Raw genomic sequence first — 15,225 nt, forward strand, 5'->3', positions numbered from 1 at the left:
AACTCTCATCACTATGCTTTCTCAGCAATGTGGTAATCTTGTTTGTTGTTTGTTTGTGTGTGGTTTTTTTTTTTTTTTTTTCCTGTCAGTGTAGATGCCAAGGCTGTCAAAGTTGTTTGGTTCTGGAATGTGATGCAAAGCAAAAAATGGTTAAGAAATGCAAAGTTGTTTGGGGACTGCAAGACTTTTAAGATTAAAAAAACCCAAAACAAAAAAAAACAAACCTGTATCTTACAGAGTACAGGCTGCAGTCTTAGTCCAGTAATTTGTCTGTTACAGTAAAAACAACCAGTAAAGTTGATGTCATAGCAATGTTGTATTTGAAGTTTGCCTCTACATTTTGCATCTTTGTAGGTAATGGGAGAGAGAGGAAAGAAGTCTTCTAGAGGCAAAAGTTCCAGTTATTGCCACTCAAAAACTTTATCTACTATCTATCAAATACTGTATCTTGCAGAATGGAGCATGCTGCTATTTTTAATATAGTGCAGGTTTTTTTTTTTTTTTTTTGTGTTGTTTTTAAACTGGTTGCTGCCCTCCCCTCATCCCTTTCTTTACAGGAGCAGTAGTCCCAGCACACTACCTCCTCCAGACTGGTTTGCCTACTGTCGTGTGCATAGGAGCTGCTACTGAATTGAGCTATACTATACTCAGGTTTGTTTTGGGGTTTGGTTTGGTTTTGTTTGAAATGGCAGGTTACAAAAGGTTTGTGCGTTGACACTCGTGGAGACTAGAGAAAGGAACCTGCTGTGCAAATAAATTTGTAACTAAGCAGTGACCGAAATGCTAATATTTAGCTGGAGACCACCTGCTCTGAAACCACAGTGTCAATAGTGGCTGAACTCATACTAACAGTCTCATTTGTGTGTAGCTGATGTCTTTGAAACTTTGATTGATGGATTCACCTTTGAATAGGGTTTTGGAAGACTGACTTAATCTTATGGTATTTGTTTCCAAGTGTTGGGTTTAAAGTAGATAGCTTCCATAATCCAGCTTTCTTGCTGGCCAAGAGAAAGGTATAGCCAGCGCAGTTGTGCTCTTTAGCAGTGGAAGGAAGGCAGTGTGGCTGGGCAGGGAGTCACCTGAGCACATGTGGGAGAAAGAGGAATTTAAGACACTGTCGCTTGCAAGTGTAGTTGGAGATTTGAGAAAAGCTCATGGATTAATTTGGATTTGCCAGGAATCTTGATGAGTAAGGACTATGTTTGAAGTCCTTTATAGGTGATTTTTGTCCTAAGGCTGCAGTTACACCATCATCTAAGCTGACACATCTGCGGTCATCTGCAGGAAAATTACCTGTGGGTGCACATTTTTGTCCTCTGTGTTGGACTGGTAGTGGCATTTCTGCAGCCGGGTGGCCAGTCTGATCGGGGAACAGCTTGATCAGGTTGGTTTTCATCAAGATAAGTTCTTTAAGCTGACTGTGTGGCTGAATCAGCAGTAGTGCTGCCTTGGGGTGGAAGGGCTCCCTTTCCCCAGGAGCCTGCACCTGTGTCAGGTCAGGGGCTGCTCAAGCAGAGCCTGAGGGAAGTTGCAGTTTGTGTACTTTGAGCCGCAGTAAGGTGGCCGTGCTGGCGAAAGCGGCAGTCTCATTCTTGTTCAGTCCGCTGCATTGTGTGCTACAGTTTGTTAGGCTGTGAACTGCATGGGGCAACTCCCACAACTGGTAAATAACTTCTTTCACTGAGCTGGTTTTCAGTTGGATTGGTATCAGTAGCTAGGATCACTATCAGTAGCTAGAAGTACATTATTCAGTGGGTGTGCCAAGTTACACCTGTTTGCGGTAAGTGTTTGTTTATATTACCCTTTCTAGGAGAAGCAAAATGCAAGAATATTTTTTTTTTTTTTTTTTTTCTGAAAGGTCACATCTGAACTCTGGGAAACTGCATGAATCGTTTAGGGATTTGCTTAACTGGGGTATCTGTCAATTGAAGTGAAGACAAAGCTGTTCTGTGTGCTGTCTCCAAATAGAATAGCTCACGTCTTGCAGCGTTTCTTCAATAGATACTTTGCTTTCAAAGTCTTGTTAGTTTTAAGACTTTAAAAGGGACTCGCAGACAGTAGTGATATTGATGCAAGGGTGCTGGTAGGTTTATGTGATGCTGTATTATGCCATTGCAAGGTCATGCCTCCCTTGGAAGAAGGCTGGCTCTGGGTAGGGGGTGTCTTGTTGGCTGGAGCTCCTATGTTATTTTTTAGGGCACTGCGAGGTAAGAGTGATGGACCTGAGAACTTAGGGAGGATAAAGGCATAAAAGTTATTACAATGTGGTGTGTTTCAGCATATAAAATACAACTGAAAGGACAACTGGTACTATTGGGGGGGAAAACAGCTAAATGTTTAATGTTTCAGTTACTTTCCCTCTATACAACAACAACAAAAAACCTGTTTTTTCTAGGTTACTGTTGTTTTACGCAAATAGGAAAGCTCAGTAAAGGGTGTCCTAGGAAGTGCCATGACTCACTCGCTGAATACCATAGGCCTGTCAATTTTTTATTATAATTTTTTTTTTGGAAGGCCACAATGGCTGATAAATGGTAGGAAGCAACATTTGTACTAGTTTAGTATGATAATCTGTTCAGATAGATTATAATAGTACTGGCAGCCTACCAAAGTATAAGTGAAAATAACAAACAATACGCGATCAGCCTAGCTCTGATCTTGGTAGTAGGAAATAAGATAGCCAGGAGACACCAGTGAAGAGTTTGAAAAAGCAGAAATGAACTGAAATTTTCCATGGGTACAATCAGCTACGTTGACTGCATGCAGCCAGCTGATCTCACCTATCTTACCACAGTGGGAAAAAAAATGTACTAGAAGGAAGATTCTGTTGTAAGACAAGTGTTCCCCTGGTGTTTTATCCCTTTGTATTAAGGTTGCCATCTGCAGAGCCCCTGAAACCTTCTTTGGAATACAGTATCTGAATTTTTTTGTAAGCCAGAACAGTTTTCTTCCCTAATCAGCTGATCGTCTGTTAATAATTTTCAAGGTAAAACTTAAATATGGTTCAGAATTCCAAACTTTTCATTTAGATACATCAATATATCTGCATCTTTGAGACTCTGGTCATATATTAATTCTTTTTTTGGTCTTTCTGGTCATGAATAATTAATTTCTTTCTGGTAATGATTAATTCTTTTTGCTGACTCTGCATTGTACTCTTATTTACTCAATCTAAGACAGACAACCTAGTGTTTTGTTTGACTGCAAGGATGAGTGATAGAATGGAGAATTTTAATGGGGGGCGTAACGTGTCTTATTTGTATTTTTATGGCCTAATAATGAATTTATGGGTGAAATAGAGAGAGGGTATGTGGAATCAGCAATAACTCTTTGCTTAAAAAGAATATAATTCTTGAAGACAAAATTGTGGACTAATTTTGCAGGTCTCCTTTTGAGGACGGTTTCCTGTGCTGTGCGTGTTCCAAAGATTAAAGAAGTTCTTAATACAAAATGATGTGAACTAAAAATATTGTACCTTTTCAAAGGAAGAGAAGGGAAATTTAGAATGTATTTGGCATGGTCTCTGAGGACTTGCAGACCTGAGTTCTAGTGTTTTTCTGTTTGAAATTGCTAAACTAGTGAAATCGGACAGCCAGTTTTATTGACTTTGTTTTAGAGGTTTAGGAGATTGCATCATTAGAAAGCTTGTGTTTTAACACTTTACCAAAATATCTAGAATTAAATGCAGTACTAATGAAAGCTGCAAGGTATTATGTGCTAATTTCTTTAATGTTGAGCCGCACTTGAGATACATAAGAAAACTTGGAACTTAAAAGTGCTGGAAGTGTTGTTTCAGGGTAGCATATGCACCCATGAAGGTGGTTACTCTCTTTTGTTTTGGCACTAGTGACCACCTGCACTTACCCCTTTGAAGAGCTGCAGCTTGGTGGTTATCTGAAACTAATAAAATATATCTTAGTACCTGCAGGGTGCAAGCATTTGAGGTCAGTTGCAAATTGTTTCCATGCATATAGCTTTTTTTTGTGCTAGTCTTATCTGCTGAAGTCAATTTTGTGTACGTCTTGCACGATAAAACTTTCCTGTAATTTAAGATTACTTGAACACGCTACTAGTTTTGATTGACTTCTAACATCAATGTATAGGGTAGAAGGTTGGCTTACATCTCTTCAGGTGGTCAAAACCATACATATCTCTCATTGTGATAATAAAAAATGTGCAACTATCTATGTGGCTGATGCTTAACACTTAGAATATGTCTCAGCTCTTTCTGTGCCGCATGAAACAAATAATTCTCATTGTTCCATGTCCATAGAAAGCGATCATGAAAACTATAATTACAAATGCGGGGGGGAACAGGGACATCCAACAGAGACTTCATAAATTTGTGGTCCATGAGCTGTCAAAACCGTCATCTGTTCTAAAATTATTGCTTCCAAGGATGTAGACTCCTCCACCTCTCGCTCTCCTGGCCACTCACAAAGTAATTGACTGGTCTGGTTTCCTTATAAATTATGGTTGTGGTGATTATGTGGGGGGAAAAAAGTTGAGAGGGACTTCAGATTCAGCATGCCTCTCTCTTACCACGAGTATTAAATAATGCCTGTCTCTTGAACCACCATTTTTCAATAACTAACTGAAGATAATATCTTTCCTATCTGAGTTCATGCTAAGAATGAGATTAGCTAGGAGAAACATTTAAAGGCACTATATGACTAAGTAGTTTCCCTGACTGACAGCTTTATTTTGAAATGCAGACAGAAGGGAAGTGAATTATTGAGCTAAAAAGTCTTTCTGCTCCTTCAAGGAGACCCAGTGCTGCAGCTGTAGATAGACACCTCTATCAGGGTTTTCTTACCTTTAATTTTATTGGTGTGTCAACACTGACTGTGATCGCCTTTGGATGGTCATTGAGTTTCTAAGTTAAACTCAAGTTTGAATCCCACAGTCTCTTAGAACTAAAGTCTGAATAATATTCAGACATTGCCAGGTGAGTTTAGTTTCTCTGGCAAACATCCAGAGAAGAGACACCTTGATTGTTATCACAGTGGAACTCTGCTGGCCCAGCTGCCTTGCATTTCAGGACTGGTACTGGCTTACATCTATTGAAGCATGCTGTCTCAAGGGTTTTAACTGCTGTGTACCACTCTTACTGTCTCACATGATTTGCATGTTACGGCTCATGTGCAGAGCAAGTGATGCACAGATGTGATAAAAGGAATTTCTAGACCATTACCACTTCACTGATAGATAAGTGCAAGAGAGATACTGTCTCCCTTTGGTGGTGGGGGGGAAGGGGAATAACAAAATCAATATGCCTATATCCTGGAGTTTCTTCATTCCTTTTAATAGCCTTTCCAGAAACCCAAAATGTTCTCTTTACCTGGCTCTGTTTTTTCTCTTTGCTGGAAATCAAAAGCTTTCTTAAATAGCAGTTTACAACTTGTCTCGTCCCCTGGTCTTCTGTGTTTTGGAATTCTATGTGGAGTACAGATGGCCATGTGTTACAGGAACTACTGCATTTAAGCATAATTAGAGATTAGCCAGTGACCTTCATTGCTTTGATAGCTTTAGTCAGTTATTGATGGTTTTAATGACTTTTCCACCTGGGACTGGACTCACAGGATCTGAATTCCTCCATGCTACTCAAAGATGGAAGCAATCTAAAGTAACTGTATGTAGCTGAAAATGCTGTTTACGGTAGATTTATAAGGTATTCATAAAATGGACTGGAACTGATTAGCTCATAAACTAATAACTAAGTAGGTTGCAGTTGAATTTCTGGAACTGTGTACTCTAAAAAAAGAAGTCTACCAATGACTTCTGTGAAAGGTGTGCAAGATACCTGCCTGAGAGGGGACCAGCTGATAACACAGCACAGTTGGAGACGACAAAAATTACATACCTTGCCAAGCTTATGTTTGGGTTTTGTTTTTTTTTTTAAAACCCAATAGGTCTGTTGCAAACACTGTGTGGTCTGTTGTTAAAAATGCCTCAGTGGCTGTAAAACAAAACCAACAATTAATTTCACTCAGAACACAGAGGCTAGTAGGAGTATACACATTGCCTGTCCCAAAGTTCCTGTGTGCCCCAGTAAGCCTTTTGCAAGGGTCATTGTGGCTGGGTTTCATGTATCGTATGACCAAGCCCAGCGTCTTCCCCTGCCCTCCTGATGGATTTGGTCTTCAATGCTGAATATGCTTGTAGGATTAGATTACAGAGTATGATAAATACCCTTTTGTAAGTGCTGTATGACTCATCTTTCCACAGTTGTAGTCTATCAATTTACAGAACATAGCCAGCCAGCTGCACTTGCATGGAACCTCCGCTGGAGTTGGTAGCTCATTTGGGCACAGCAGCATCCTTGTATGTTGCAAATTGCAGGTCAGGTTCTGTGATGTCCGTAAATTGTGAGGTTATAATTTCAGCAAGATTATGAAGTGGAGTCAAAGGCATGAGATGGACTTAAAAGAAGTATAGCTGCTGATGCTAAAGGGAAACAAGAGAAAAGGTCTATGTGTGGGAATGAATGGAAAAGTTGAAGCTGCAACCTTCTACTGCTTAGGTATGTGTTGGGACTGCTTGCACGTACTCTCTTTCTTGCTTGCAAGGATATGTGATAATGAAAGGGAGACTTAAAAGAGCTTTGAGCTTTATGGCAGTCCTCCATAGAACTGTAGAACCTTCCTAGGAGGAAAAAATTACTTGGGTATTTGTCTTCTGAAGATCGTATTTATGGCTCAGCCATATTTCATATGTACAAAGTAATAGTTAAGCTTGGTCTGCTTTCATTGTTGTAGTGCTGTTGGAATTGGCTGTGGTTTGGAGATTGGAAATTAATGGACATAGCAGCAGTCATTGACTGAGGGATGAACTAGAGCAAACAAAGTGAATATAAAGGGAAGAGTGAGAGGGTCCACAAAAAGATAAAAGAGACAGTGCAGAAGATGTAACTTGTCCTTCAGAGCTCAACAGTTAAGAGGAACTTGATCAGGAGTTGTTAAGAGTTGTAGTTCTTCATCAGATAAAGATGTCAGTGCTGGCCTCTGAAAAACAAAGGCTTCTGATGTAGAGGCAGAAACTGGCTTCTGAAGCTCACAGGCTGAGGATTGGGGGCACTGCTTTTTTTTTTTTTTTTAAAGTGTATGAGAGTATTAAAAGCCACCTGACAAACTTCTGTTACTTGATTGTATAAGGTTGGTACCAAGGATTCTTTTTTGAGGAAGGCCTTTATGAAAGGATTGGATATTAAGAGCATAAAATATTTTGGCATTTAAAAGAAAGATCTGTTTAAAACTACTTTTCTGGCCTTATTTTCTCATCCTTGCTGCAGGGTGAAATGGTGCTGTGTTAACTGCAATTTGGACAAAAATCTTTATTTCCAAAATTCCACTGGTCAAAACTACAGCTACTGAGCCTAGTATTAAAATAATTTCAGATAAACAGAGGAAGGGCTCTGAGAGAAACAAAGATCTCGAATATATGTGTCAAGTATAATTTTTTCACTAAATTCAGTAGATGTAGTTCTAATAAATGAGAACTGGGGTTTTTTATTATTCTTTGGTGGGGGGGCACACAACTTGTCTTCTGAAAACAAAGAAGAAAGTTTTCCAAAATAATTGAAAACTATTAGAATATACCATGACCCAAAGAGAAGCGCTTGGTGTCCTAATCAGTGTCAGTATAGTAAAACGTGAATCCTTTAGTATGTCATGAACTTTTATAGGTAACACTTTGTATTTTATTGGAGTTATTGTTCCTGTGAAGGAGATGGAACTACAAGGCAATCTTCTCCCCCTCCCCCTGCCCCGTGAATGCACGTATGAGCTTTCTAGTTATTTATATGCCTATAACCACAATATATTTTTAGCAGTATTGATAAACTGTGGAAATACCGCATAAAATTACAACTTCTGCATAAGGTTATAGAGACACTAGAAAGCAAACCTACACTTTTCTTTCTTAAAACATGCGTGGGGAGGAGATGCCACCTATGTAACCTTGGGTTTTTTCCCTATTACTTACACTGCTCCCATACTATGTAAGAAAGTACAGTGTTTGGAGTGCACAACAGAACAGAAATCACAATAAACAGCAACATCTCTTGTTTTCTTCTTTTTTTGTTTTTAATATTTCAGTTGACCTTCATATCTGCTGCTAGATTTTGCTCAGCCTCAACAAACTAGCATCATCATTGTCCTCCTCCATCTCTTACTCATCTTCATCCTCTCCCCTGGCAACCCCATGAGATTCAATGCTAAAGATCTGGCTTTGCTGGCCAGGCGACCATCAGGTTGGTTTGACAAGGAAGGAAAACTGAAGATTTGCAGAGTGGTCGGGGATGAAAAATTAATAGGTAAAAATGACTTGCACTGAAAACTACTCGTGGTTGATGTGCATGTTTTCTGCAGTTGTCAGCTTACCGTTTCACTAATTACATACACCTCAGAGTTTTTGGTTTTCTTCATTACTGATGCTTGAGTGGTGCTCAATACCTTTCTAAATAAAGAAGTTTAAAGCCAGCCTTTTTGTTTCCTCAAGTTTGCTTTGTCATGTACCTGAGAAACAGTACTCAGTCCATAACATGTTATTATTTTTTCCTGTAAATCAAGATTGTTTTTTTATTACTAGTTACCAGTCACTAGTTGCCACGTTTTAAAGTTTAGATATCCAGTTCCTCAGGACCTGCGCCTCCCACCCCCAAAAAACTGTGTTCTTTCATCATTATAGATTTTCCACGGCTCGCTTCCTGCCTCCTTTGCAGGTTTCTTCAGGCTTTTACGATCCTATTTTAAATGTCTTTCAATTTCCAGTAAGCTTGAATAAATGTCTATTCCCTTGGTAGCTGTTAGGACTGATTTTTACAACTAAACAGGAGCTATTTCCTAATACAATAATTCCAGCAATGGCAAATGTTTTATTTTCAGTTGTCCCAGTTGTTCTTCATTGTGATTATATTTACTTTTATTTTATTAGGGGGAAAGAACCAACCCAAAATGACACAGATTCAATTATGATAAGGGACTGAGAAAATTTTGTGCCATGTTTTCAGAATATTTTGTACATTTTCTAATGACAAATAGCCAGAGTTTCCTGTGGAGGATGCAGCAAACTTCCTGGACTGAGTACTAGTGAGCATCCACTTCTGGCTGCTTTGGGGTTCCTCAACAGGATTTTTTCTCTGTGGTCTCATCATAGGCAGCATATCAAGCCCTTTCCAGTGAATATCTGATATTTATGAGGATGCTTTGAATTTTTCTTCACTTAAGAATATGTTGAGTGTTAATATGGCTGGTAAAAACCTTCAGTTGACTAGAGACAGACTGCGCATTCACCTAGCCCAGTGTCGTGGGCTTGTCTCCTTTGAGAGAAGGGTCGTTTCTCTTGAGGCATTTTGGTCACTGTACATGACTGATAAACTCATCATTGTTAGTCTGACTAATCTTTGGACTTGCTTATTGTTCACACTTACAAGGTAGTAATTTTCCCAATTCTATATAAAAATATCTCTTATGAGAAAAAGCTGCGATGTGAATGTGATAGGATTCCTTCCGTCCGATGCCCCCAGGGTTCTGGAGGATGGAATTTAGTCTTGGCAGAGTCCTGTACTTGTACTGTAAAACAACACACTCGGATCTGGTAACTGTGTTTAGATTTATATTGGTGGATCTGCATCTGTTCATATTACGTTCTTGCACTTTAATAGGTCTGAAAAGATCCAGGAACTTCAATTCCTTTTTAAAAAAAAAAAAACCAACCCAGGTTATAACTGTAAACACTTACTGTAAGTTCCAGTGCCTGTGGGTGTAAACCTTCCACTTTCTTGTGGGGGAAAAGCTATTCTGATTTTCAAATGTTGCCTATTGAAACATCTTAATTTAAACTGTCAAGAAAAAAAAGATAATTCTATTTATTTATTTATTTACCCTAACAAGACATCCCCCTGGTCGATATTATTGCTGTAGCGGTGGCCAGCTTTGAGGGAGGTACAGGAGTTCCACAGAGGCAGCTGTGGAATAATGTGACCTTAGGGTACAGCTGTTCTTCCGGCTCCCTAGCAGTTCAAGGCTGGCTGCTGCCTGGAGACACAGGGGTTCATGTGCCCTCTCAAAAATACATCTTGTGTAAAAATGTTCCCTCCTCTGTCAAGTGATGTAGGGTTTGTCAAAAGAGATCACATTTGTCTGAGAGATCTATACCTATATATGTCTAGAATAGGTATATGTATCATCTATACCTACAGATATATATCAAGTGCTTTTTTAAAAAAGAAAAAATGATGCCATTTTAAAAATGGCTAGTTTCAGAAGAATAACTTTTTAAAGTTCTTTATTTCTTTTTTTTTTTTTTAACCCACTCGCCAACCCTAAAGTTCTGAAGCATTCCCTGTTCTTAAAAGTTTGATTAGGTTGCCTGCATGTTTGTATAAACAGAAATATGTTGTTATTCCCACTGGTTCAGTACTTTTAAAAAGTATAGTGAAATAGTAATAGCCAAGTGACTGTAACTATTTAGGTCTCGTTTCTTCATTTTTTTTAATGTTCTGAAAATTGTAAATTCAGATTAGCATGTTCTAATTTAAGCGGAATAGTAAATATTTTTGTGTCTTAACAAGGATTATATTTCATCTCTTGAAATGATGGACGCAAAAGCCATTCCATGCTACAGTAGCTGTTTCCACTCCCAAGTGAGGAAAAGAGAGAAAAGCAGAGAAAACACAGTTGAGTGTATGCTGCAGTCACCAATTCTCTCAGCTGCAGAGTAGAAGAAACCTTCTGGGAAGTTATTTGGCATTTAACAGCATGTTGTACATAGGCAGCTGCTGAGTGAAGCTGGCTTTTTTTGGCTAATGATTTTCTTTTCTGACCTTTATAACTAATGCATCTTCTTTAAGAAGCATTTAATGTGTGAAGACAAAAGGTTATTTTTATTAATCTCTTACTTCTTTGCATACAGAACCAAGAGAGAGATGGTGCCGACTGAAAGGAAATCTGCTTTTTCTAATGAAAAATAAGGTAATTCATTTTCCTACTGCTTTTCTTGATGTGTTAGTCTAATCTGTAAGAACTTGAGTAATCCTTTTTCATGATAGCTATTGGCATTGTGCTTTTAGGGACTAAAAAAAAAAAAACACTATTATTAGAATAGTGGAAATGAAAAAAAAAATAATCCATTGTTTGCCTTCTATAATGCTAGGTATTCTTCATGATATCAACTTCCTTTAGCTGAATCCTAAATAGTCTATGGCCAGGTTCTGCTCATAACATACATGGGTCTAAATCCAGAATTATTCCACCAATCCACTGGAATAACGAAAGAAAAATCTCACAGCTAAATGAGATATTGTGGTAATGTTCAAGATGCAGTTTCAGACACCTATGACAATTTTTTGGTGTGGTTTTGTAACTAAGTTTGTTATGAAGAGCGGTATTATTTTCTCTTCCTTTGCTGTAAAGAGCAATTATATGCCTAAAATGAAGGGCCTATTAAAATAGGGTCTGACCCTGACCTGCAGTGGAAGTCTTGCAGGAGCTGCTGAGTGCCCTCATTTGCCATTGGCTTTATTAGGATCCTGCGGAAGGAACATGCACTGAGTGTGGAATTGCTCTTTTTCTTACACTCTCTGTCTGATATTAAGAACGCTGCTTCTGTGGTTGCCTGAAAACAGCACTGGTCTGTAAGGAGTTGGGGAGTAGTATGAAACTTGAGGTGTTACCTGTTAACAGTAAGTATTTTATAATTGGCTCCTAGGATATTTTTATACTGTGTGGACCAGCAGTCGGGTGGAAATGGTAGTACTGCTTGACAGATCGTATGTTCTGTTTGAAAGATTTTTCAATGTGATATAGTGGCTTATTTTAATGCAGTGATGAATGTGCACATATGGTATGCTTTTAAAGCAGTATTTGCTTTCAAAGCACTGCTCAGGACCATGCAATAGATTTCGGTATGTATGCAAACAAAATGAGTCAGGATGACGTAAAGGTTTCTCTGGCTTGAGTTTCATATGGCTGTACTCCCCTGGGTGGTAGAAGGACCAACAAGTTTTATGTAGGTGAAAGCAAGCTCATGGCCACCCCTTTGTTGCACCCTCATATATTATCATACTGCTGTACGACTTGCAGAAACTATTTTTAGTAAAGGGCTTTAAGTTTAAAACTATTCTCTTCTACTCCATGCTCCTCCAAGCGCCCCGTTTTCACAGAAGCCTCTGGTGTTTTGTAAAACAGTTTCAGGAAATATTTTGATTGACTTTGCAGCTGTGAAGAGAAGAGTAGGAGAGTTTTGCTGAAATCAAATGTAGCTATCAGTTTGGCTTTGGAGATGTATAGAATCTAATGCTACTATACTAGCAGGTTCAGCGTGGGTTAGTACTCAGGCTCATAGGGTGTGTGGTGGTGGTTTTTTTTTTTTTTTTTTTTTTTGTTAAATGTGTAGATGAGGTGCAGATGGATGGAATGAGGCAACTCAGCTGGACCGGCAACTCAACCAACCCTCTAGGCCCACTCAGGATGTTCAAATAAAAAGTTGTGTTTTGAGAAACTTGGAGGATGAGACACAAATTAATGGCTGGTTACTGAAATGACTTAGGCTTGCAGTAAACAAATGGCAATTCCCCTTGAAATGCTGTGGTTTGGCTGAACTAGTTAAATAGGTGGGTGATTTTTATCTCTATGTCTAGGCCAGTGCTAGAAAACTGCATCTCATTCTGGTTTCCGTGTTTAAAGAATTTTTCAAAATCTGCAGAAGTTATTGAAGGAAGGTTTGACAAATTACAAATTTTAGCTTATCAAAAAGACTGGTGACTTGATTAGTGTCAAAGTGTTTTCAAAAGGTGATTTTTATCAGGTACTTGAATTAGGGAGGTCACAGTAAGAGAAAAACTTGGAAATTGAAGTCAGACAAATCCAAATGATCGCAGGATGATTGGCCACTGAAATACAAGCATGAGATATAGCGGGTGCTCAGTTTAAAAATGTCACAACTTACTAGGCTCAGTGTAGAGACCACTGAGTGATTAAAGGGCAGGGTCTTGCAATAGATCAAACTAAATGATGTAGCACTTTCTAGTCAGCTTATATCCTAGGACTTTGTGAAATGGTCATTTTCAGATGCTTCATCTGTTGGGTACTGTAAAGGATAACTACTTTGACAAAGACAGATCTCTCCTGAATCTCAAATCCCTCTTTCAAAGGATGCAATATGTAGGCATACTAAGTAAAACCAAAGCAATTTCTGTGCTGTGAGGACAGAAGGCAGTGTACCCTGTTGTAGTTTAGCCCCAGTCAGCAACCAAGCCCCACCCAGCCGCTTGCTCACTGCCCCCCCCAGTGGGGTGGGGAAGAGAATCAGAAGAGTAAAGTGAGGAAACCTGTGGGTTGAGATAAAGATAATTTAATAGGCAAAGCAAAAGCCACGCACGCAAGCAAAGCAAAACAAGGAATGAATTCACTCCTTTCCATGGGCAGGCAGGTGTTCAGCCATCCCCAGGAAAGCAGGGCTCCATCAAGTGTAACAGTGGCTTGGGAAGACAAACACCATCACTCCCAATGTCGTCCCCCCCCCCCCTTCATTCCTCTTCCCCCAGCTTTACAGGCTGAGCATGACGACTTATGGTGTGGAATATCCCTTTGGTCAGTTTGGGTCAACTGTCCCAGCTTTGTCCCCTCCAAATTTCTTGTGCACCAGGCAGAGCACAGGGAGCTGAAAAAGTCCTTGACCAGTGTAAGCACTACTTAGCAACAACTAAAACATCTCCATGTTATCACCACTGTTTCCAGCACAAATCCAAAACATAGTCCCATACTAGTTACTATGAAGAAAATGAACTCTATCCCAGCTGAAACCGGGACAGTATCCACCCCTTATTCCAGACCACTTACATGATGCTTAGGTCCCACACTATCCAATACCACTGCATTAACCCCGTGTTGTGTGTGTGTCCATCTCCTTTTGATAAGATACACAGATATCATTTATCATTCCCTTTGTCTAGGGACCACTCATGTAATATGTCTGTAGAGGTTCCATAAATATCCACAAAATGTCCACTGAATTAATTTAGTCCATGACTTTGGGCTCCGTCTGTTCTGGTGGTCGCTCAGGGCAGGAGAGGTGGTGTGTTGCATGGAGTTACTGGGCACCAAAGCCAGCTCAGGTCAGGTCACTGCCGCACTTGCACTGCTGCTTGAAAGGCTTGTCCTCCCTTGGTTTGGGTGGTTTCTACTGTAGTAATTCCTATAACATTGAACTCAAATCACAGATTACAACAATTTAAAGATCGAACCATAACAATTTCCACCCCGGCCCCTTCGGGCCAGCTTATAGGATTTAACATTGCAATTAACTCCTCCCCTTGTTCCCAGCCTGGCTAGCAACAAGGGGTTTCTGCTACAGTAATTTCCATAACGTGTAACTCAAATCCCAGTTTACACAGTTTAAAGGTATTTCTATTACAATCTCCACCCCTGGTCTCTTTGGACCAGACCGTTGGGTTTAATATTGTAATGAGCTCCTCCCCTTGCCCCTGCTCTGGCTTGGACTTACCCACAGGCTGCAGTCCTTCAGGGTTGTACCTGCTCCAAGTGGAGCCTTACCTAGGAGCCACAGTCTCTCCAGGGGTACACCTGCTGTGGCATTGCTGTCCATAGCCTTACCCACAGCCACAGTCACTTTGAGGTGCACCTGCTCCAGTGTGGCCTCTCCACAGGCTACAATTCCTCCAGCGTGGTCTTACCCAGAGCCATGGTCACTTTGGAAGTAAACATGTTCCAACATGGCCTTACCCATGGCTGCAGTCCCTCCAGGTGTGCACCGGCTCTGTCGAGGGCTTAGCCAGAGTCACACGCTTTAAGGTGCTCCAGCATAGATGCGAATTTTCTGCTTTTTAGTATCCTACTGAAACCTTTGCTAATTCAAATAACAGAGCTGATGAAGCCATATTCCTGTTTTTCTTCTTGGAACCTGACTTGGTTTATGGTTTGACAAGGAAGAAAAGTAACTCTCATGTCTTACAAGGTCATCTGAATGCTGAACATTTAACTCCAGAAGTCACTGTCATGAAATGAAGACTGATTTGCTGCTATTCGTTAATTGCTGTCAGAGGCATGTTCGTGTCTGCATATACAAATGCTTATAGTTTAATGACAGACTCTCATTCTACTTCAAATGTACATAAATTATACTACTTGTATATGAAGAATCTTCACTATGAAATTGCAGAGGATGCTTCCCGACTTATCTGTGCTGTTAATCTTAAATAGCGTG

At 39.8% G+C, this 15,225-nt stretch overlaps 1 protein-coding gene across 3 annotated transcripts in view; it reads left to right on the top strand.

Annotated features, from left to right (window-relative positions):
• INPP4B (inositol polyphosphate-4-phosphatase type II B) overlaps positions 1-15,225 on the top strand; it is a 340,922-nt gene that overhangs the window by 38,101 nt on the left and 287,596 nt on the right. For all 3 annotated transcript variants that reach the window (XM_075090503.1, XM_075090505.1, XM_075090504.1), the window contains exons 3-4: positions 8,097-8,314; positions 10,915-10,973. In XM_075090503.1, coding sequence (XP_074946604.1) covers positions 8,203-8,314; positions 10,915-10,973 — 171 coding nt within the window. In that variant the 5' untranslated portion in view covers positions 8,097-8,202. The remainder of the gene's footprint in view (positions 1-8,096; positions 8,315-10,914; positions 10,974-15,225) is intronic.

The sequence above is a fragment of the Phalacrocorax aristotelis genome, chromosome 4, assembly GCF_949628215.1.
Source record: "Phalacrocorax aristotelis chromosome 4, bGulAri2.1, whole genome shotgun sequence".
NCBI lineage: Eukaryota > Metazoa > Chordata > Aves > Suliformes > Phalacrocoracidae > Phalacrocorax > Phalacrocorax aristotelis.